The sequence below is a fragment of the Volvox carteri genome (genome assembly GCF_000143455.1).
Source record: "Volvox carteri f. nagariensis unplaced genomic scaffold VOLCAscaffold_30, whole genome shotgun sequence".
NCBI lineage: Eukaryota > Viridiplantae > Chlorophyta > Chlorophyceae > Chlamydomonadales > Volvocaceae > Volvox > Volvox carteri.
In genome coordinates this window covers 345080-367491 of record NW_003307573.1, presented here as the reverse complement: position 1 = coordinate 367491, position 22412 = coordinate 345080, and the positions used below count along the sequence as shown (strand labels likewise).

The window sequence follows — 22412 nt, the reverse complement described above, 5'->3', positions numbered from 1 at the left end:
TGGCCGTTCTGCAAGGCGAACAGTACAGGTTCCCTCCTTCTTCGATTGTGCAAAAAATTGGCATAGCGAAGAGATGCGAAGAGATGGTAAAGAGATGCTCGTGCCTCTTCATAGGAGGAAACGGAAGTGAAGCACTGTGGGAAGGTTTTGGTATAATGTGGCCGAACTGTCGGCCATATCGTGCGAAAGTTAGGTGAGCATGTTAGACTTCTGCTTTTTCCCGATAGGTTTGGGTCACTCCCAAAGTCACGAACAAAGATGCAACTGGTTGCCACCAGTGCGAAAGTTGCCACCCTGGTTACCACAGGACGAGAGGTGGGTTACTCGGGCGTTTAGGTAACCCGAGGATGTTTGACAGCTTTTATCTTCAAAGCATCCGCACTTCCCTTCAATGAGGCCACACTAATTTGCCGGTATTGGTAGGCACGAGGCTACCACTCATAGGAGAGCCATATCGGCAAACTCCCCCCTAGTCCCCTGTTGGTACCAGTGCTAATCCGGTCTTAATCTATACCTAGCCTCTTGAGTAGGTTGCGTGTCGTTACGGAACAGCCGGTCTACTTTTCCTGGTTTGGAATGCAGCGTCAGGCGACGTGCCCTTTGCCTCGGCTTCTTCACCTTCAGGCATAAAAGCCTGGTAGTCCGCTGCAATATTAAACAACAAAAATACATAATACTGGCCAACAATGAGTATTGTGTGCTTAGGATTCCGGTACCTCGCCAGATGTGCTGCTTTCTAACCACCATATGATCGGCTTGCGGAGCAAATTTGATACGAAATGGATAAGTTTGTCCTGCGAGCTAGGTGTGCTGTTGACGCAATCACAAGCGGAGCTGCCCTTGCCACTTTTAAGAGTTTTCGTTATTGGGAAAATGGGAAAATATTCCATGTGCACATTTTTAATGTAACGACTTAAGTGTGTGCTCTTAATAACTTGTTCCATGAATTATTTGCGCCACGTAATGCTGTGGCTCACATGCAAGGGGAGTGTGGCCTGAAGGGCCTTGTGTCTCTAGTTACGTCCATTGATTAAACTCAGTGGCTACGTAAATAGTTTACCTCGCGTAGTCCACTCGAATTCTCGTGTAGTTGTATTTTAACTGCGAATATGGCCAGCGACAAGGGCACTTTTGCTGTGAAGGTGCGAGGCGGCGGAAGGACTGGACAAGGCTAGTTAAGTGCTGATAGATAATTATTAAGTTGAGCTTTTGCATGTTTCTACAGGTGGGCCTCGCCCAGATGCTTAAGGGAGGCGTGATTATGGACGTGACCACGGCAGAGGAAGCACGCATCGCTGAGGAGGCCGGCGCAGTGGCGGTCATGGCGCTTGAGCGTGTACCAGCTGATATTCGTAGGGATGGTGGTGTCGCTCGCATGAGCGACCCGGCCATGATTAAGGCAATCAAGGCGGCTGTGACAATCCCGGTGATGGCGAAGGCGCGCATCGGCCACTTTGTGGAGGCGCAAATCCTCGAGGCCCTTGGTGTCGATTACATTGATGAGTCTGAGGTGCGTTATCCCAAGGCACTACAGGGCTGGGTTTTCAGTCGGGTGTAAAGGTGCCTGCGGCGCGGCAAAGCCCTGACCACACTTGTCCGCCGTCCTCCTACCGGTTGTTATGCTACGTGCAGGTAGCGCAACGCATGCGTTTCACTTCATGTTGTCACAGTTTGATTATTAAACTATTGCTCTCTGTTTCGTTCTCTGTGTTCGTCACCTAAACCAACCGACATGTGCACCTCCAACCGCTTATCGTGGAGTAACCCAGTTGTATGTTTTAACATCGCTGCCTCTCTGAGGGTTGCCTGTTTTTCGCTGACGCAGCTTTTCACCAGATTTCCAGTCTATACTTCAGTAAACGCTATCCTCCTCTCCCACAGGTGCTTACCCCTGCTGACGAGATTCACCATATCAACAAGCATAACTTCAAGGTGCCGTTTGTCTGTGGTTGCCGCGACCTTGGGGAGGCTCTCCGCCGTATCGCAGAGGGTGCTGCTATGATTCGCACGAAGGTAACTACAGAAGAGTGCGTGTATGTTCCGCTGTCCAAGGGAGTTGCGTTGTTGCTCAGTTGGGAGATGTTTTTTTTCACCTGCCAGTGGTCAACTCCAACCCAAGCATGATATGGCGTAACATTGTAACCAGAGCAAGGGTCAGTTGACTGCGTCGTGTCGTACAAGTTTTACAGCTGTTTGGAAGTTAGGCCCTAAGGACATTGAGTGCGATTGCGATGGCCTCGGTACTCTTTTCCGTTCGCGAGTCCCTCGCTTCCCGCGAAACTGTTGCAGGGCGAGGCCGGTACGGGCAATGTTGTCGAGGCTGTGCGACACTGCCGGGCTGTCATGGGCGCCATTCGCCAATTGCAGGTGAGGGCTTAAGTGCAACTGGGGATTTTCATGTGACGCACTAGGACCTCGGCATGCTTGCCTACCCTTGGACCGGTAGGCGCAAGATGGGTCTTACCTTTTGATGACTAAAGCGCACAGGCACTGAGCATGGCATTGGTTAGCTTACTGCCCCGCGATTGAGACGGTCCTAATGTTTGGGTCAGACTTAAGCGTATGACGCCCCTTATGCAAGGGCATTTGGGAATGAAAACATCGGCGTTGGCGCTCCAAGGGGCGCATGCATGAAGATGTAAAATATTCTAATAATTGCCATATGCACTTCCAGGGCTGCTTGAGTGATAGTGAGCATTCATGTGCGTGGCTTGGGTCCAGGTTTTTTGGATTATTGATTAAACTGAGTACTAAGGAAACCCAAACGGTCCTATCTCTGTTCGTAAGACAAGGTAATCGGTCCTGAGGCTCACCTTGTTTGGCTGCATCCTCCTAAATGTCCTTGGGCACAGACGATGGATGACGACGAGCTGTACGTGTATGCCAAGGAGATCCGAGCACCCGTGGAGCTGGTGCGCCAGACGAAGCACCTGGGACGTCTTCCCGTTGTGAACTTCGCAGCCGGTAAGTGCTGAGCGGCAGATGTGGTGTGCAATTAAGTATAGGTAGACGGCGAAACGCTCAAATGCAGTCGTGCCCGCACCTGATGATAACTTCTGGAGGGAGTTTGGGGCTGGCTTGTTTTGCACGAAAGTATTTTGTCGAACTCACTATCTAAACATATTTGCATTCTTGCAGATGGCGTCCAAATATATCCTATACACCAATGTCAACCTTCTGGGTCCCGATTGTTGTGCACACAGGTGGCGTGGCTACTCCTGCGGATGCAGCGCTGATGATGCAGCTGGGCATGGATGGTGTGTTCGTGGGCTCCGGTATCTTCAAGTCTGGGGACCCTGCCGCACGCGCGCGCGCCATTGTACAGGTGTGCGGGTTTTGGAGGGTGTTCAAGTGATAAGTGTCGAGATGGGAATGTGGTGAAGAGGTAATTACTAGGGAGGAGCCACGGGCAACTGAAAGAGGTCGTGCACCGGGATGATGACCGAAGGGAATGTTGGACACGCTGTAATGTGGCCCTAAGAGAAATTTCTTTTAACAAACGAAGGGTGCAGCACTGCCAGCATGCTCGGTTTCAAATGCATGTGATGCCATTGCCTGGATAGGACCTGAATACTTTGTTGTTCAATGTCGCTTCAAGCTCAGAAGATGGTTCATGTGGTTCTTCCGCGATTGAGGCAAATGGGTGTCTTTTTCCCCTACAGGCCGTGACCCACTACAACAACCCCACCGTGTTGGCGGAGGTTTCCGCGAAGCTGGGCGAGCCTATGGTCGGTATTGATATTCGGGAGAAGGGTTTTAACTCCTATGCCCAGCGGTCAGAGTAAAGCTTTGTTAGGTGGGCGACTGGTGTCCCAAAATCTGTAGGGACTTGACGATGTGCTCCAAGTTCTGGTGTTGTGGTGTCGCGCCGTGAAAAATTGTGGCCATCCTTTGCTTCTGAGCATGGGGAGGGGTGATTCGTGGCAGGGTGTGGTGTGTATCACGTACGTGCAAGTAACAAGTTGTGGTGTTATGTCTACAGCTCGCCACCTCTCCTGTTCGCCAATTTGGGTTGCATCCGGGTCGTAACTCCCCTTACCGGCTGCTGCTCCTTGTGGTTAGAGGCGAGTCTGTGACGTGGTGGGCAGGCGGTTGGCGCATGGTGACCGCGTGTAAACGTGTCAGTCTTTTTTAATTTGTACATATATTACCTTCAGCTGCGAGTGGTGGTTGGAAGTTACGGTCATGCTTGATGGAATGACAGGTTACAGGGATCGAAATGACCTAAGGATGACGGAACTGCCACTTGGTTGCATTGCGATCTCTCCGCTGGCTGTGATGCAGTTGGTGTACATGACTAGTCAAAGGTTCAATTTTTTTGGTTGAAGGCGCACGAGGAAGCATGTGTGATGCCTCAAATGCCACCCTCAAATCCCCCAGCGAGATCGCACATGCTTCCTGCTGCACCTTAAATAAAAAGGTTGAACCTTTGACTAGTCATATGACCAGCTGCATCACAGCCAGCGGAGAGATCGTAATGCAACCAAGTGGCAGTTCCAGAATCCTGAGTCATTCCGTTCTCTGTAACCATTTATTCCATTAAGCATGACGAAATTTTAGCTGCTGGAAACCACGGATGTATTTGACACTGGGCACCCCGCTTATTCGGGGTACTGGCATTCATGCATTTTCCTGTTGAAAATGTAGATGCGCGATGGATGACGCCATGGGGGGGTTTTGAACAGGTATGGATGTGCTGTTCAGCTGGTATCGTGTTCAGGTTCCAGAGAGACTGCTTCACTCATTATACATGCCAGCGAATCAATCGGATAATACACCTTGAAACTGATATACGAAATTTGTATGACGTACGTTTGGCTGAACGACAAATGTAATTTTGTATCATTCGTGTTACTTTTTGATGCTCGAGAGAAACATGCACGGCAAAATTGTTATAGTGGGCAACGAGCTTAAGGCAGTTAATGGGTGCACAATCAACGAAAAGCATTGAGATGGTGTCGCAAGACGATGGAAACCACATCTGAGCACCTTGGGTGTGCAGTGAACCTAGCGGATGTAGTAGCGGACAGGGAGCCTTTCACGGCGTTTGCGGAGGACTGCTGTATGGCATGTATGCTGGGTTCCAGGTAGGCCGCCATGTCAGCAGCGGTCTCGGCTGCAAGACGAAGGGACTGTACATGGAGAGCAGACAGGCGGACAGACAGACAGACGGGCAAACAAAGGGGCTCCTGCTGGTCTCCATTCAGCTGTACACCCGCGACCGCAAACGCCAATGCCCACATGACAGTCTGTGAAACGCCTACAGCATCGCCAAGTCAGTACTAATTTTTTGTCGACGTCGGGCACTGCTGGTCTGAAACCTTTTGTTACTTTGGAATAGTGCGAAAGAGTTTCCCATGCAGCAGGGGACGCTACGGCGCATGCTCACAGCATGTGCGGTCCCTTTCAATCGTCCATGCCCTATGTCACTGAGACCACGGGAGATGGTTCACATGTGCGTCCTAGAATACCCATGAAAAACTTCCAGAGAAAGCATACATCTTTACATCCATGATAGCCATCACCGGACGACGGTCCCGGAAACTCTGCAACACACAAATCGCTTCAGTTGGACTGTAACGAGATCATTATAGCTTTTTGATAACTCTCAGCGCAGCGCATGCAGGTACTGAACCCATACGTGTGACCATAACTTCAATTTATCCTCACGCAAGCTTTGGAGCGATCTATGGTAACTGTGCATTTGCACGACAAAGTATGCTGCAGAGAAACTCTGCCAGCTCCCCAGAGTTGGGCAAGCTGACATTTATTAAATGGCCTAAGTCTCTGTGATGCGTCTCGCATGCGTGTTATGCGTTTGTAATGAACCTTGGGCCTCCCTCCGTACAGAGTCCAAAATACCACGTTCACATTGTTTCAACTCTTTTTTGGCTTCGAGAGTATTTGTCTCGTTGCACACTGCACAAAGAACGTGCGGCGGCCTACTTAATTGCTGCTCGCTGAAAATCTTCTTCGCGTTAGCGGGGCTTTTTCCTAAAGGCACGTAAGCCACTCTCGCAAAGCCACCACCTTCACCGATAGTTGTGGTGACTGGCTTGGTTGGCAGCTGACAAATTCAGCCACGAGATTTGCGCTTAGCTGTTCCTGCCGTGGACTTGCAGGGTGTGAGCCTGAATAGTTCTTTTGTGGCTTGAGCGGCGAAAAGCTACTTTCAGCAGCAGCGTCAGGTAGCCAGCGCGGCGGCGGCAGCAGTTCTTTTTTTAAGGATGCCCAAGAACAAGGGCAAGGGTGGTAAGAACCGCAAGAGGGGAAAGAACGAGAACGAGGAGGAAAAGCGCGAGCTGGTCTACAAAGAGGATGGTCAAGAGTACGCGCAAGTGATCCGCATGCTCGGGAACGGCCGTTTGGAGGCGCAATGCATCGACGGCAGGAAGCGTCTTTGCAACATTCGAGGCAAGATGCGCAAGAAGGTCTGGGTTGCTCAGGGTGACATCGTGCTTGTTGGTCTGCGAGATTACCAGGACGAGAAAGCAGACGTCATCATGAAGTACACGGCTGATGAGGCGCGTGTGCTCAAGCAGGTTTGTAAGGGTTTGCACGTTTTGCCCCTGGGTTTGGGGTTCCACCAGCTGCCGGCGGGTAATTAGGGGGAGGGCTTCAGTTGGGCGTACAGCTATGCAGTGGCCTGGGTTCAGTGCCCATTGTTTCGGTTGTTAGTCGGCCAGAGCTTCTAAGCGGGAAAGCAAGCCTATAAAACATTAGTCGGGGGAAGCGGCTTACAGCCCGTACTGACAGGAAGGGATCTTCTCTGGCGTCTGGGACCCCGCACGCGGGGGAGAGTGCACATCGATAGGACCGTCGTCCCACTACAGATTCCAACTCGTCGTGCCTGCTCCCATGGTTGTGAGCCACCTCTATGAGTCCTGCCTCGGCACAGCCCTGGTGTGCACACTTGAAAATAAAGGCTTAGGATTTCGGCATTTAAAGTTAGAAGCAAGGGGAAATGGTTGCTATCCGTTGGATATGAAGCTGGCTCTAGTGTAGTGTGTAGTTACCTTTGCAGGACCATAACAGCGCAGGAGCCCATGCTCGTTACAGGGACAAACAATGAGCCAAGCTTCCAGCATGTGTACTCTTCCGCGGTGCGTCGTTGCTGCGGGCCAAGCGCAACTAACATCTGGAAGTGACACTGGAAACCATGTTGGTAGTCCCGTGCACACAAGATGACTAAGATTCCGTCGTAGATGCCTGTGGCCACGTTACGCCTTTGCGTCTACAAGGTATCCTCTGGTGTACGTCGGTTATTTTTGTTCATTTGTTCTGTGCCATTGTTCCCCACAGTATGGCGAGCTGCCAGAGCACATTCGCATCAACGACACAGATGTCATCTTCGAGGGTGAAGATAAGGAGAACCAGGAATACTTCGATTTCGATGACATTGCAGGTTCGTGAGTATTTGGGAGCCAACAAAAGGACTGAGCCTGGGTCGTGGCGATCGCAATACTTGCAGATGGGTCAACTTGGACGGTATCCCTTTGGCCCCCTTGCGTTTCACGTCATCTGTGCTCATGTTGTTTCTTGGGTCCGCCGTCAGCATTTGGAATCTGCTTTATAAGTAGGTTTGATCCCGATGTTTGCATCTTATTAATTTGCTTTGATCTGGAGCTGTTCGTCCTGCCCATACGTGCCCTGCTTCCACCCTGCAGAGATTTGAGCGCCATTCCCTTCCCAGTCTTGGCATCCTGGGCGGAGAGTTGCGTATGGACGATTCGCCTGGTGCGCAGTTCGGGAAATTTACACTGCCAACGCAGGCCTGTGCACAGTTTGCATCTCGGTTTGTAGAAGAGAGGCCGGGGTGGACGCAACCGAAGGCATGTCGCCGAGCGTGTCTTACTGTGCATACTAACCGGTGGTGCGCCTCCATAGCCGGGAACGGTGCAGCATCGATCAGCTTTCGTGAGGTGTGGACGTTGTAAGGAATTGGTAGCCATGGACCCTTTCAGTGGACCCACGAAGCAAGTAGCAAACTGTACTAATACTTACTATACGTCCACACTTAGGAACAGAATTGGGGCATGTAATTGGATCGCAACAGTTCAGTTTTACATCTTGTGCCCCCCCTGCGTAAATGAAATCCCCGGTCAGCATCAACATCACGTATATACATGCCAACTGGAAGGCGGTCGAGTCCAGCATCCAATGCTCAAAACGTATGACCAACGAAGAAGTTCATGCACTGCGAAAGAGTAATCATGGAAAAAGTCATTTTGCGTCTTGCAACATAAGCTAACCGCAAATGCAAACAGCTCACAGCTTAGTGTGCTATCGTTAGACGAACAGCTGACAGCTTAGAATACCTACCTCCTTATTGTCATCTGGACAGTAACAGCTAACGTCACATTCCTCATCGAATGCACAGGATTCCAACCACATAATAACCAATGTACACGGACCATGCTCCAAAGTGTCTGCGTCATGCTGCCTTTGCCAACAACATGGCTAGACAATCTTACTTGCCCTGGAGCCGGCGGCGACGCAGGAATGCGGGAATTTCCACCCCGCTGGGCGTGGATTCCACAGCCCCTTCCCGAAGGACATTGGCTGTACCGTGTCCCATGCCAAAAGGCCGCACTGCCATCTGAGGCTCGGCCGAATCGGCTGCCGCCCTCGGTACCCGGCGCGTCTCATTGAGCGCGCCCAGCTCAGGCTCTAACTGACCGAAGCCGGTGGCAATTATCGTGATGGAGACGGTGTCGTCCGGCAGCGTACTGTCGATGACGGCGCCGAAAATGAGGTTTACATTCGGATCCACCATGGAATAAATTATCTGGGCGGCCTCGGTCACCTGGTATGGTGGCGCAAAGAAAAGGGGCATCGATGTGAACTGAAAAAACACTTGTGCAGACGCTTGTTCGGTACTGCTGCCCAAACACCGTATTCCAAACCTTTAGAACTCGTCCCTGCTACCTGACAAGTTGGTGCGCTCGACAAGACAGGCCTCTTACTGTCACGATTGCTTAACCCGATCGCACCTCGAACAGCGACAGGTTGGGCGGGCCAGTGATGTTCCAAACAACGCCCGTAGCCTTGTCGATGCCCACCTCTAGCAACGGTGAGGAAGTGGCGCGCTGGGCTGCTTCCACGGCGCGGTTGGGACCCACTGCACGCGATAGGGACGTAACCGGGGGCACTGCTAGGTCAAACGTGATGGAGAGAGCGGATGGCAGCGTGCTTGAGTGGCCAACTGAGACACAGTACCTCTTCAGACGACTCCGCGCATCGCCCGGCTTATGAAATGCAAATTGTTTCAGCACCAGGAAAGGTAGTTGTGTACCGAACTTCATTGTCCGGGGTTCCGTCGACAGCAACTTACCGCCCATGCCCTGACCCATAAGCGAGGAGCCGGCTCCCGACATTATCGTCCGCACATCAGCGAAGTCGACGTTCACCAGCCCAGGAACCTGCGAAAGGGACATGAAAGCCGACCGAAGGACTCAGGGCTAGTGGCCATTCAGCGGTGCCGTCGCTACACAACAGACGTAATTTATGCTCGGGCATAGTTGCCTGGTTATCGCTGCATGGTTGGCAGTATTGTCGTGCTTGCTTAGCACAGCATTCGCACGGCTGGGGTAGGGCGAAACGTATGACCAACAAAATGTATCTTACGGTGATAATCTCGCTGATGCCTTTCACACCCTGACGGAGGACGTCATCGGCGATCTTGAATGCATCCCGGATGGGCACGTTAGTGTCCATAGCTGCATGGGAAAAGAGAACCAGGCATGATAGCCCAAGTTGGTCATGCTGGTCACTACGAAGGGAAGCATGAGGGGACAAAGCCTTCGGCAAAGCGGCAACGGCGAAGCTATATAAGATCTCACATCCTGTGAGTAAACACCGCTGTGTAGTCGTCCTACTCGACATGCCAGCCGCATAAATGCGGCTAAAGCCCGCTAAAAGGCCAGTCACTGATGGCAGACAATACACATACCTGAGAGCAGGCGGTCGTTTGGAATCACGATAAGTGTATCAACTGCCGCCCGTAGATTTGCAAGCGCGATGCGAGCCTGCATGTTAGGAGGGGCCGGTCATCGCGACGCAACCATCTCATAAAGCATCGTGACAAGCATGCCTTCAGCTGACGTTTCTCAGGAATTGACCCACGTGTTGAATTCAAGTCTGTTACTGCCTTCTAATTCTTCCACTGTTTCGTGCCAAATCAGTGCGTGGGCTTCCGAATGGATGCTAGCCTGTGTGCTGTCGATGCGTTGTCGCCATACCTGTTGTGCGCGCTGTCGCCCTTCGAACGTGAATGGGGTTGTGACAATGCCAACTGTGAGGATACCCATTTCACGCGCAATTTGCGCCACAACTGGGGCGGCGCCGCTTCCAGTGCCACCGCCCATTCCCGCCTGCAGAGCAAATTCATGTGAGTAATATTATTGTGTGGCTTTGGCGAATTGGATGTCTTGCGGCAGCTGATTCACTAACCCCTTCCATACCAGGTCGATTATGCACGGTACCGCGGCCGATGTGTGCGTGTTAAAACCTCACCGTGACGAACACCATGTCCGTGTTTTGGAGCGCCGCCGCAATAGCGTCACGACTTTCTTGGGCAGCTTTCTGTTGGCGCGGGTGGGTTATGGTGGAAAGGAGTCTTACGCCTTAGCCATAGTTCAGCCTGAAGATGGGCAAAGGCAAACTAGGGGACTAACGGTACGCAGTTCAGAAATGACAAGCAATATGCTCGCGTGTGTAATGTCCAGACTGTTTACCGTACCCAGGGCGTCCCCGCTAATATCGTAGTTGAGACGCCTCCAACACGCTTTTAGCACTCCGGCTGGTGCTAGATGAACCATTTTCGTCGCTCAGGGCCTGGTTTCAGGGATGTGTATGTCCGTATGCAATACGTGCATGCCTTGAAGCGGTGATCCTACAGGCACAGACGCCTTCCAGTGTACTCGTCACCAGAATGATTCCTGGCGACGGAACCCGTATCGTCACCAGGACTCATCCTGGTGACGAGGGTTCGCAGACCCCTACCCCTAGACTACCTACAGCAACATGGTAAAACTCAAGCGCCTCCCATGCTTCTGTCCTAAGGGTTCAGGCATCCTCATGGATGGCGTGGGTGCGTGCACGTGCACTCACACATGAGAGTTCCTCCTGCAAGCAGCTTCATAACACGGCAGGGACAGAACACTTACCGCACCAATCTCCGGGTTGCCACCTGCTCCCAGGCCGCGTGTCAGCTTGGACCCCACTTGGACCTTATGCTTACCGTCGACGGGAGATGTGGCTAGAGCCTGTGAACGTTGAATGCCAGGATGGAGTAAACTCTCCGCCAAAAGCGTGGAACTCGCCATATGCCATGACCTGGTGACGGACGTCCTAACCCACCCTGCATTCCGCACCTGCGCGTCTGTATTCGCAATCCAGAACTCGACGCCTTGGACATCGCTATTGACCATATTGTTTACGGCATTGGAACCACCGCCACCCACACCGAAGACCTGGCGCCGGGACATTCCAGTTCGCTTAAGCACGACCCTCACGCGTTACGAAGGAATTTAGGGAAAATAATATCGACCGTTACCTTAATAACTACTTGGCTGCTACTTGCAGCAACGCGGAGAGGCGTACGTCCATTTCCGCTGCATGGTCTACGCACCGTCAACCTGGTCCGCGCTGGCACGGCCGGTCGTAGCCGTGCCGTTTGTTGACGGGAATTAAGAATCCTGGATGCATGCATGTTGTGGGACAACGCTGCACGGGCAAAGCAGTTCAATTTGGCGCGGCTACAAGGTAGTATGAGTGTGAAAGATACGCTGTATCTAGCAGCAGCAGTAATATAAATCACTTCACAAGCGTGCCGACAAGCAACTGGTGTGGCGCTTTCGATAATTTGCTTCAATGATTTTGAAATTGGTGCGTCAGGCCGTACCGACAGCTTACCAGCTCCAGAACCATCGCACCAGAAGAAGCTCCCTCCTTTGCTGAACAACTCACTGCTTCTTGCAAAAATTGATGCCACGAGTAAAATATTAAGCTACATTTATTGCATTCTGGCTTACTCCTAGTCGGCACACAAGCTGACGCAGCTCACCTAAATAAGGAAACTTTCTTGAATGTAGCCAACGCGTGCCAAGCTGTAGTGTTATGAAGTTAGTTGACGAGCTATAAGGATAAAGATGTACAGCCTCACGAGGGCCACACGTGCTGCAACTATTACACGTGGCTGCATTCTGTCACAGCCAGCAACCCAGTTGGCCGACTCCCTTGCATGATATCAAGCAGTTCGAATGCCCTGGCCTCACTTTACGTATGTTTTGCCAACACTACGGCGGCGCAATGCGGGACGTTGTGGCGGCATGGTGCTGCTGCCGCAGGCTAGCGGCGACTGCTGCTAGCCACCCTTAACGACCCAATGCGCGAGATGGAATCATCCCCCTGTGCTGCGCACGACTGCAAAAAATGGCAGTGATTCACCTGCTAGGATAACGGGGTGAACTTCTGCTAACCTCCTTTGGGCTACATCTACTACCGTCCACTGGCCGGACCGAGGCCAGGGGATGAAGGGGCCAACCACCGGTGGCTGTAGAGCCAAATGACGGTGCCGGCGGCAGTGGCTACAGAGCCGGCAGCCTGGCCATTTGTGGGCGACAGCTATGGCCACCGCCTTGACCTGCACGGCCCGGGAGATAGGCATAGCTCAACATGATACTAAACGCAACGCAAATCTATGACTACCCATATTGTGGTTAGTACCCCATGTGGCCCTAAATGAGGATTACCTGGTGACCGGGGATCCCGATTTCCCAGTCACGGTATACGCTTGCATGAACATCATGCACTTTCAAGGCCCGGTATGTCTCCGTTCGTTCTGTCTCAGCATGATGGCATGCTTTGAGACGCATTTCTCCAGGCGCTCCCAAGCACCCGGTATATCACACACGGATTCCGTCCTACGCGCCCTGGAGCATAGCATCCCCAAGGTTGTAAACATGTGAAGAACTTCCTCCCATACACTACCTATTGGCTCTGGGCTAGGTTACATAAAAAGGATTGGGTCATCGGGTTTCGGAGCTTAAGGGCTGGCGGAGGGGCTGGCTCCTCCCCGTGTGTGTGTGTGCTTGTGTGTGTTACATGGTCGTGGGTGCGTTCCCCGGACCTGCAAACCGCCCAAATACGAGCCGAGGGCTCAACGGCTGACAGATCGCCTATAAGCACCATCCTACCTCTCACTTCAGACACAGCAAGTGGTAGAGGATACCAACGACCAAATGGAACGATAGAAAAGGGAACGTTAGAGTTGCGGTGGGACCATATACGTTCCAGCATCCTTGCCAGACGTTCTGGTTCCCACTTCATAGCGTCCTTCATATGCTCGAAGCGTGGGAAATCCATATCAGGTCTGATTTTCCAGCAAAATGTGCTTCTCACCCTCGATATGGCTATCAATGCCGCAGCAGGGGCATACTGGCTCCTCCCTAGGTATATAACGCCGTCCCTCACGCGCTCTGTTAGCCGCCAATGCCCAACAGCAAAACCTAAACTGCATAAGCTTGCGATTGGCTGAACGCGTGATAAACATTGTGATATGCGGGAGCACCTCCTTCATGCCCGCTTGCTCGGCCGCCAGACCCATCCAATGCTTATACTCCGCCTTGTCAATTCCTGGTTGCTTGCCGTCTGACGGGTACACGTCTGGCTGGACATCTAGACGCGTATGCTTCCAACCACTCACCAGTCGGTCCTTGAACTCCAATACCACACCTTCTGGGAATGGCCTGTTCATTAGCCATTCCACTCGTTCGTCCACTTAGTGTAGCCCTTGCGGGGCCTCTTTCCGTTCGTCGTGCCCCAGAAAACCTAGGAACGGAGGAGTAGTGGCCCCCATCCGGCCCCTCCGGGGTTGAAGAGGGAACCGTGACCGTTTCCAAGTCCTCACAATCCGTTAGAAAACGTGTGTGTTTGGTGCTGACATCACCGGTGATGGGTCAACGAATTGCATGCAGTTCATTCACATAGCTCTTCAACCCGCATAGCGAACAGCTGCCGAAACTGATGTCGCATCTACTCGCCTTTAGTTGTGTGGGCAGCTTTTCATCAGTACGTTCGCTGCGTACTGGTCATGTTTTGGCAAATGTTCGACCGCGTTGCAGTTTACTTATGATGCCATAATGTGATCCATTGCATTCAGCTAACAGTGGCGTTTCGAAGTTTTATTGTACTCTGTTGCCAAAACGTTTCGGCGCCAGGAGCTCCTCCGACAATACTACCTCTTAAAGGACGGAAAGAGCAGCAAGATACAAATAACATAATAAGACCACTTTCCCGCCAAGCCAAGGTTACAAGGCATTACATGCATGGCGTCGGGATGTCGTTTCGAGGGCTGCGCCTGACCTTCCGCACGGCACTGGCATCCCTTGCTGCGTATAAGATCCGATCATCCTTAGCATGTTTGACGATGTGATTTGATAATAAACCTGCTGTCTATACATCTTTGGCTTCATACCGGAGAAACCCAAGGCTCTACTCTTGGCATCGGACTAGCTCTCGTGAAGATCTTATTGCAAGATGGCACAGCAATTTACGGAGGTTCGCAAGGAGTGCCCGACTTGCAAGTACAGCTGGCTGGACAAGTATGGCAAGAACGAGTGTCCCAAATGTCTTCATCCCTTGATGGGAGGTGGGGCTGTGCCCAAGCGGCAGCCCGGGGAGGTGTCTACCTTTAAGTCAAAGGCCAGCGATGCTTGTGAAAGCGCGAGCGGGGATTGCCCTAAAGGGGGCCAGCATACCTGGAAGTTCGGCAAGTGCAGGTGAGGAAACCCGTTAAAACGTCCCGATGAAGTATCGGAAGTATCGATGAAGGCATGGCAACTCTGTGAGGCCATGAACATCTTGCACCATCCTGAGGAACCGTCTAGCATGCTTTCCTTGCGGGCTTTGAGCTCGTTCAGGATAGCTGGAGCTGAACGGGCTCCTTCCTATCCCGCTTTGAAAAACATATTAACAGTGCCATAAAAATTACACAGTCATTACATAGCCACATTATGCGTCCGTCAGCTGTAATGGTTGATAACTTGAGTCAGGAAACTGCGTGACGTGTAAACGGGAATAACATTAGTTTGCTGTCAACGCTCTTTTAGTGTGATTTATCCCATATTTTGCTTAAATTTGTGCTCAGTTATCGAAGAGGGGACTGCATTCACTGGCTCAAAAACGCGATTCCTTTGGGTTGACGGCGTACCCCTGGGTGGAACATTCCGAAAGAGCCTTGCGCAAACCCACGATCCGAGTCCCGACAGCGCCAGGCTGCATTTGGGGTTCATGCCAAATGGATTCCATCTCAACGTGTTTCAATTACAACCTATGCTAAGCAGCCTAGCTGCGCCTGCAAAAGCTTCCTGAGTGGCCAACGGTTCTCTACCCCGGGAAAGCGCGCCTATTAGACCCGCCATGAATCCCTCCCAAATCCCGCGTATGATCGCATATACCAAGCTGCCAACACTTACGACAATTTGGACGCGAGCCCGTCTAACCCACATCGCACTCTTACCCCTTATCGTTCCTGCTTGCAGCAAGTGTGGGGCAGGCGAGGGCTATGGCAAGACTATTTCCCCCGGAAGCTCCAAGCACGGCTTGTGCTCCGATGGCCAGAAGCACGCCTTTAAGTTCGGGTGAGCTTAATCCTGCGCTCGGTGCGCCGCTGGCTTAGGACACCGTCCTTGGATTTTCTTTCCACGCTAGTCTTGGTCTTCATGTTGGCGGAAACGTAAGGAGGATCTATCCGACGTAGGCTAGGCAGCTGAGACATTTGGCATGGGCCGTCTTCAGACATCCCAGGCAGGTGTTGAACCTTTGGTAGGATCGCCTTTCACGTTTCCCTGGACCTTTCCTCCTTTACGAGTGCACATTGCTGACCCAGTTGTCTCCTGGGCCATCGTTTCCCCGTCCTTCCACCCGCAGCAAGTGCTCCAAGTGCGGCAAGGCCGAGTTTTAAAGGGCAAGTTAAGCGTTATCGATACATGGACCAGCTGTCTGAGTGGCGCATCGTCTTCACAACAGAGAATGCTCAATCAGTTGCTTGTGCGACGATTGGCGGTTTCAGAGCAATGGCATGCGCTGCCTCTGCTGCTTGAATCCGGCGCTTCGAAACAAAGCGCACTTGATGCTATGTGCCATGGCGGCGAGTAGAGCATCTCGGTGTTTTTAAAGAGGTGTATGGTCACCATTACTGATCCTGGTTACGGTGTACAGGCCGAGACGGATTGGCGGGTAGTTTTGACTGCTGTGCTGCAAGAGCAAAAGGTTTACAGCCCTGCCAGTCAAGAGATTTTTGCCCTGCCAGTTCGCATATGGCGCTTTAGGTGCCGTTCATACTCTTGGAATTAACTGATAAAGCTGCTGCAGGGTAACCTGTTGGCTGTCAAAGTGGTATCACTATGGATGTATATTGTGTTTGTGTCAGCGGAGCGAGCCGGCATGCAGGCGGGTCCAGCAGGCGCGATGAGCTGTATAGTGGTCTGTCGCATAACACGACGTCGCACATTCCCATATTTTGGGATAATCTATTATATGGCGTACATATACCAGGTATAACAATGTGTATTCATGCGGCGGACGGACAGATGGGCAGACAGAAATGAGGGCACCAAACCCATATAATGATGGTCTGGCATATCCCCTTTTGGCGTGGGCCTGAGAAGGGAGCCAATCAAAGTTTAATAACTGTGCCATGGCGTGCCGTACAATGGACACAGTTTAAGCCACACCATCGGGCGTTGCTGTGGACGGAATCTAATTGGTTTGGGAATGTGCGATGCCTGCGCGTATGTTTGTTTGTACATATGTTTGCCGAGGAATGCTGGTCTTTAGTTTGTGTACATGCTTGCCTTTACGATTGGCTCTCTCGGCGTGCCATATCGCCATCGATAACGTCCTGTGCGCGATGGAAGTATTCCAGGAAAGTAAAAAAGAAAATTGTTGACCGGGGAATAGGGCCTCGAGTCTTGCCAATTCCATGGAAACAGCATCTGCAAGTGGGTCACGTCAGAAAAGGGCACGGACCATGTCTCGTACATTCCGTAACTGGTATTAGTACAAGCAGTGAGCTAGGGCCTTTTGAAAAGGAAAGCGTCGGCCAGTCAGGACCTCGGATGACCCATGGCCCCTACCTGTCGAAATACGTCGGCCGATTCAGGCGTTGACCGTCCTTTCCTTCCTTGCTGAGTCTTTCATTCAGCGCACCGTTCCAGGTCGTGCACTCTACCCACCCAACAAAAGGCCGCATCGAAAAGCATTGAATGCTTTATCGGGCTCTTCTGAACAGAAGGCCCGTCGTCTATCCTTACTCCTCGTATCAAGGAGCCCACGCGGACGCTTTTTAATGGATAGGGACCCATTATGTTTCACCCCGGCTTGGGCTGCTGTGTGTGCATGAGACGGCCTAACGAATGGCGGCATCCTGAAGAGCAATAGGGACGACGACAGTGGGATTGACGATCCCGTACAGAGAAGGAGGCGTTAGGTTGCGCACTATTGTGCCCTACTGTCCACACACTCAAAGCAGCAGGAGGGTTTCCCTTACGCATCGTTGTGCATAGATTGCGGTTCGGGGATCTGTATGGTTTCGGATTTGGAGGGGCCGTGGTTGCGGCCCATTACACGCGAGGACGCAAGCCCAGTCCAGTACGTTTCAGTCGTAGATATGGTTCCTAGCAGGGAAAGCACGTACATGCATGTTGCCACCATGACGTGAGGAATTGAGCTGGTGAGGGCTCCGCCCCACGGCGGTTGTTTTGCGGTTGGACTCCAACTTTACGACATGCACCATGTTCAGTTAAGCTCGTAATGTGTTGTTAAAAACAAGCTCCTATTCCCCGCCAGTGCTTTGGATTGCTCGATCACACGTGGCCTTTGTTATCGGGTTGGTTTCTACGAAACCTTTGTTTTGCATCTGTTTTTTTCCCTTAGCAATCTTACTGTAAGGTCACCTCTATATTTTTATCTGCTCGTAATTGTCGGCTGGGAGTTAGTATTTGTCGATCTGCGTGAGTCGTTCGTTCCTACAGTCGCGTCATCACAGCAAGTCGCCTCGATAACCTCTTTGTGACACAGCGCGACGATTTATGACGTCCGGCGTCAGGAGCGGCAGGCTGCTGCTGGGCCTCGCCTCGCGGCATGCGAGCGCCGCACGGCCCTTGGGAGGCGCTGTGGAAATGGCCCTTAGCAGCAGCTCCCTAAACGTTAAAAAAGTTTTCGTGGACGACCTGGACTTAGCAACACGACTCCCCGTGGCGTTGATACCGCAAAATGGGACGGCATTCCGGCATCACGTTCGCTGCATCGCCACATCGACCGCGGCTCACATGCGCCTGGGTGGTGGCGGCCAACGCCGTGATATGGGTTCCGACTACTACTACCCTTTGGGACCGCCTGCGAACGTTGGCGTGCTGTGAGTCTTTGGGGGCCCAGGCACGGGGACTTCCTCAAACATCCTCAGACTCAGGTTTAAAGCTGCACATTTTGTAATCCATCACACGCGCCATCATCCAGGCTGAGGACTTCAGACCTGTAAAAGTGACTAATGGCTGCTAACTCTCCGGGGGGTTGGCGGACATAGCTTCCCTTGCCACTTGCCACTCGGGTTGAAAAAGTGGGGAATCGCATGCAAAATGCAGAAAAGTTACAGCGGACGGTCCAAAGTGTGTGTATGGGGGTTGGGGAAAAGAAAGAGGGGGAAAAGAGCACAATGGTGAGAGAGGTATTGGGGGGAGGGAGGGAATGAGAGGCTCTCCGGAACCACGGGTGGGGGCCTGTCAGGCTCACAGAGCGCAGGGCCCTCAAACGAGCTATACCCGGTTTAGACTTCCTTGCCTCTCTGTCTCTCTGTCTGTCTACCTGCCTGACTGCATGTAGTTGGTACTTCAGATTCCGTCGTTAGGGCTGGTGCATAGCAGGGCATGAGGAGGGAACATACACGTATGGAATGCAAAGCGCGTTCAGAGGGACGATGGGGAGGAGGGGCGAGGGCCGGCCGCAGCGGCTGTGTGCGGCATGTGGGTCGGCGGGGAACACGGCCTAGAACGTGCGGATGGGTGGCGCGTTCCGTTTGGATATGCCTGTTGGTACTTCACGGGTGAGGCCGCTCTCCCACGGTATGGCGCTCCAAAGATTCCTGCATGGGCCGGCCTGACCCGGCCCTGTCCATAACAGGCCACGAGTGCGGGTGTGAACCTCCTCCGTCTTTCCCACCCCTTCACGCATCCTCACAATGGCTCAGTTCATTAAAACGCGCAATGTCCCCCTCCTCCCCCCCCTTCGCTGTCTCAGTATTGTTCCTGAGAAGACTGCATACGTGATTGAGCGGTTCGGGCGATATCGTGGAACACTGGGCTCTGGACTGCACTTCCTCATACCCTTGGTGAGTGTGGCTGGGATTCGTTGGTGGTTGGTTGGTTGGTTGGTTGGTTGGTTGCTGATGACGCGGGCGGAAGGGTTGCGGTTGGGTGGGTGTCTAATACTTACACTGTTATTATTTTTACCTGTGTATGATTCCCCCTTAACTTTCCCCTCCGTACACACATACATACATACGTACGCGTACATACACGGGTCAAATCATTAGGAAACACTGTGTATGTGTGTGTGTGCAGGTGGACCGCGTGGCGTACGTCCACTCGTTAAAGGAGCTGGCCATCCCTATTAGCCAGCAAACCGCAATTACCAAGGACAATGTAACCATTACCATTGATGGGGTGCTGTACGTCAAGGTACGGCAACGTACGCCAAGGCCGGAAGCCTCTGTTTGTGGCTTTATGCGACATTATGTGGGTGTGCGTTACTTCGGGTCCAGCACTCCTTGCTCTGGCCCGTAGGCGGCGGACGTGGCGATGGTGGTAACGGTGGTGGGAGTTTGTTGTTAGTTGGTCTGTTGCCTGTTGTCCGTTATTCCTGATTTCTTGGTCCCTTGCCGTCTTTTAGTCCTCCGCCGCCTTTTTCCTCTGAGCCCGCCTAATCCTCTTGAGCCCTCGGCGTACGATTTTTCGTACTCTTTCGTACTGCCCCCCGTTCGATTTTTGTTCTGCTTGCCCTCGTTTTCCCCTCCTTTCCTTCACCCCACCCATCCTGGCCTCGCCTGCACGAGATTCACCCTCACTCACCTCACTCCCCCCTCACCCCAAACCCCCAAACCTTGCAAAAGGTGGTTGACGCGTTCAAGGCCAGTTACGGGGTGGACAATGCGCTGTACGCGGTGGGGCAGCTGGCGCAAACCACCATGAGGAGGTGGGGAAGAGGGGGAAGGGAAGGGGTCTTGGGGGGGGGGAGGGGAGGAGCTAACATGCGGGTGGGGTGGGAGGAGGGAGGAAGAGGCATATCTGTGGTGAGTGGTGTGTTGGGGAGGGAGACATTGTAATGGTGTTGCGTGTTTAGTGAGACCTGAGCCGCAAATGGGAATTGGTGATAGGAGGGTACGGGCTAGGGAGGGAAAGAAGCCGTGTAATTGTGTATTTTGTGGGTTGGATTTGAGGGGGGAAAGCCACACGGGCCGTTACCCGGCTTCAACACATAGACGACCATACCGGTGTATGTGTGTATTTAATTAATCTGAGCCGCGATGCGAGAACAGGCCGAAGTGGGTGATCAAATAACTTTATGAAGAGATGCGAGCTCCGTAGTCACCAGCGAGGTGCGCTAGACTTTTCCGAATTGCGTGTGTGTGTGTGTGTAAATGGATTGAGGTAATTGCATGCTTAGTCCTTAGTTCCCTGCTCCCGGTTTTGCTCTTAACAACATAATATGCTCTTAAGCTGGCTCCCAAGTGAGGAGTAGGGTTGTGGGGTTGTGGGGCCCACTGGTGGGTGGGTCCGCCCACGAGCGCGTACGGACAGACGTACGGACAGACGTACGGAATTACGTACGGAGTTACGTACGTACTATTGCCTTGGGACCTTCATGATGTTTTAGCTGCATTGGTGGTTTTGCACAGCATGAAGCGCCTTGTAACGCCTTGAGCGCTGTTGTACGGATTTGCGGGCGGTGTGCTCGTATCTGTCTCCCCGGTGGGGTATGGCCGTTAGCCATACCAGTAACAGATGACACCGCCGCCCTCCTCCGTCCCTTGCTGCCATGCCCCACCCTAACCTCCCTGAAGTGAGCTCGGCAAGATTACCCTGGATAAGACGTTTGAGGAACGAGAGGTGCGGATGCCGTGTACGAGCGCCGTACGTACCGGAAGAGCAGTTGGCATTCACCTCGTGCATTTGCGCCGTCTCCCCTCTTTCCCTGCCTCTCATCCCGCCCTTCCTCCTCACCTCCTCGCCCAACCCCCAGCATACGCTCTGTCGTACCCTCTTGTACGCCAATCTCGTACACCCTCTCATACGCCCTCTCGTACGCCAATCTCGTACACCCTCTCGCACAACCCCCCTTTCTGCTTCCTTGCTCTCCCACGTGGCCCTTTCCCTCTTCTTCGCCTGTCTATTTGCCGTACGCGTTTGAATCTTGGTTCCCCTCGAGCTCCCTTTGCTCAAACCCTGAAACCCACTTCCTCCCCGTCCTTAGCTCGCGCTTTTAACCCATGGACGAGCGGCAAAGCGCCCGGGCCTCCCTGGAGCCGCCGAACTGTGTTTCCCTTTCATTTCCTCACCTTCCTCATTCGCGTGTGCATGTGTGTATGCACGTATGTATGTACGTACCTTCCTGATCAATGCCCTGCACCCCACCCCGCCCCGCCTCCTCAATACAGGCCCTCAATCATAACATCGTCCGCTCGATCAATGAGGCGGCGGAGGCGTGGGGCCTGCAGTGCCTGAGGTGTGTGTGAATGTATGTATGTTGTTACAGGGTGGTTAAGCTTCGCCAGCGGCCCCCTTTCCCGAGGAATGTATGTATGTGCTGGGGGGTGGGGGGATGAAAGGTTTGGGGGCGAGTCTTGGGAGGGCGGGCCCGGGAAGTCAGAGTACGACAACAGCAAAGCACGTATACACATATTCTATGTGCACTTGCGCATGCATCCCTCCAGTTATCCCGGAATTTCCTGGGATATTCTACGGTATACTGCCGTACCGTATATGCTTGTACGACAGGTACGAGATCAAGGATATCATGCCGCCACGTGGCATTGTACAGGCCATGGAGTTGCAGGCGGAGGCGGAACGCCGCAAGCGCGCCAACATTTTGGAGAGTGAGGGTGTACGGCAGAGCAAAATCAATGTGGCCGAGGCCGATAAGCAGCAGGCACGTAAAATGCCATGTCCAACATGTGTCGTGTGTGCGTGTGTGTACGTTTATATGTCGGATTCCGCTTACCTTTCCCCGGCCCCCCGGCCCGTCGAGCAGGTGGTGCACCTTGCATATGTGGCATGTGGTTGGCCCCCGTACCTACCATGTCTTTTTCTCCCCCCAACTAACATCCACCGCACTCTTCCCCCCCCCCCCCCCCC

General features: G+C 52.8%; 5 protein-coding genes across 5 annotated transcripts in view; 4 read left to right on the top strand and 1 right to left on the bottom strand.

Annotated features, from left to right (window-relative positions):
* Positions 1-1070: 1070 nt before the first annotated feature.
* Positions 1071-4853, top strand: VOLCADRAFT_109832 (uncharacterized protein). Its single transcript, XM_002952520.1, has 8 exons — positions 1071-1142; positions 1226-1510; positions 1882-2013; positions 2290-2367; positions 2853-2964; positions 3204-3325; positions 3663-4217; positions 4476-4853. Exons 1-7 carry the CDS (start codon positions 1110-1112, stop codon positions 3783-3785), a joined length of 885 nt encoding a protein of 294 aa, XP_002952566.1. The 5' UTR covers positions 1071-1109; the 3' UTR covers positions 3786-4217; positions 4476-4853.
* Positions 4854-5897: 1044 nt separating this feature from the next.
* Positions 5898-8054, top strand: eif1A (eukaryotic translation initiation factor 1A). Its single transcript, XM_002952519.1, has 4 exons — positions 5898-6000; positions 6123-6542; positions 7303-7405; positions 7668-8054. The coding sequence occupies exons 2-4, from the start codon at positions 6228-6230 to the stop codon at positions 7673-7675; spliced, it is 426 nt and encodes a 141-aa protein (XP_002952565.1). The 5' UTR covers positions 5898-6000; positions 6123-6227; the 3' UTR covers positions 7676-8054.
* ftsZ2 (plastid division protein FtsZ2) lies at positions 8049-12066 on the bottom strand. Its single transcript, XM_002952451.1, has 11 exons — positions 11917-12066; positions 11558-11727; positions 11376-11474; positions 11169-11267; positions 10516-10584; positions 10242-10373; positions 9953-10028; positions 9628-9719; positions 9335-9422; positions 8994-9121; positions 8049-8806 (listed from the first exon to the last, which is right to left on the bottom strand). Exons 2-11 carry the CDS (start codon positions 11711-11713, stop codon positions 8471-8473), a joined length of 1275 nt encoding a protein of 424 aa, XP_002952497.1. The 5' UTR covers positions 11714-11727; positions 11917-12066; the 3' UTR covers positions 8049-8470.
* A 2224-nt stretch (positions 12067-14290) lies between these two features.
* On the top strand, positions 14291-16866 carry VOLCADRAFT_105544 (uncharacterized protein). Its single transcript, XM_002952518.1, has 3 exons — positions 14291-14783; positions 15546-15644; positions 15934-16866. The coding sequence occupies exons 1-3, from the start codon at positions 14542-14544 to the stop codon at positions 15965-15967; spliced, it is 375 nt and encodes a 124-aa protein (XP_002952564.1). The 5' UTR covers positions 14291-14541; the 3' UTR covers positions 15968-16866.
* A 1520-nt stretch (positions 16867-18386) lies between these two features.
* The window catches only part of VOLCADRAFT_42855 (uncharacterized protein), a gene marked incomplete at both ends in the record, with an annotated part of 4999 nt that continues 973 nt past the window's right edge, over positions 18387-22412 (top strand). Inside the window, 7 exons of the mRNA XM_002952517.1 lie at positions 18387-18421; positions 19300-19390; positions 19623-19739; positions 20171-20253; positions 21122-21167; positions 21716-21783; positions 22056-22233. Coding sequence (XP_002952563.1) covers positions 18387-18421; positions 19300-19390; positions 19623-19739; positions 20171-20253; positions 21122-21167; positions 21716-21783; positions 22056-22233 — 618 coding nt within the window. The remainder of the gene's footprint in view (positions 18422-19299; positions 19391-19622; positions 19740-20170; positions 20254-21121; positions 21168-21715; positions 21784-22055; positions 22234-22412) is intronic.

Bases quoted from the DNA above. Each gene is read 5' to 3' on its own strand.
- VOLCADRAFT_109832 (XM_002952520.1), top strand. From the start codon at position 1,110: ATGGCCAGCGACAAGGGCACTTTTGCTGTGAAG. The intron at 1,143-1,225 runs GTGCGAGGCGGC...ATGTTTCTACAG, and splicing joins AGGGCACTTTTGCTGTGAAG to GTGGGCCTCGCCCAGATGCT. The intron at 2,965-3,203 runs GTAAGTGCTGAG...TTGTGCACACAG, and splicing joins CGTTGTGAACTTCGCAGCCG to GTGGCGTGGCTACTCCTGCG.
- eif1A (XM_002952519.1), top strand. From the start codon at position 6,228: ATGCCCAAGAACAAGGGCAAGGGTGGTAAGAACCGCAAGAGGGGAAAG. The intron at 6,543-7,302 runs GTTTGTAAGGGT...TGTTCCCCACAG, and splicing joins AGGCGCGTGTGCTCAAGCAG to TATGGCGAGCTGCCAGAGCA.
- ftsZ2 (XM_002952451.1), bottom strand. From the start codon at position 11,713: ATGCATGCATCCAGGATTCTTAATTCCCGTCAACAAACGGCACGGCTA. The intron at 10,374-10,515 runs GTGAGGTTTTAA...TTTGCTCTGCAG, and splicing joins CGGACATGGTGTTCGTCACG to GCGGGAATGGGCGGTGGCAC. The intron at 9,720-9,952 runs GTATGTGTATTG...TTTCCCATGCAG, and splicing joins AAACGACCGCCTGCTCTCAG to CTATGGACACTAACGTGCCC.
- VOLCADRAFT_105544 (XM_002952518.1), top strand. From the start codon at position 14,542: ATGGCACAGCAATTTACGGAGGTTCGCAAGGAGTGCCCGACTTGCAAG. The intron at 14,784-15,545 runs GTGAGGAAACCC...TCCTGCTTGCAG, and splicing joins TGGAAGTTCGGCAAGTGCAG to CAAGTGTGGGGCAGGCGAGG. The intron at 15,645-15,933 runs GTGAGCTTAATC...TTCCACCCGCAG, and splicing joins AAGCACGCCTTTAAGTTCGG to CAAGTGCTCCAAGTGCGGCA.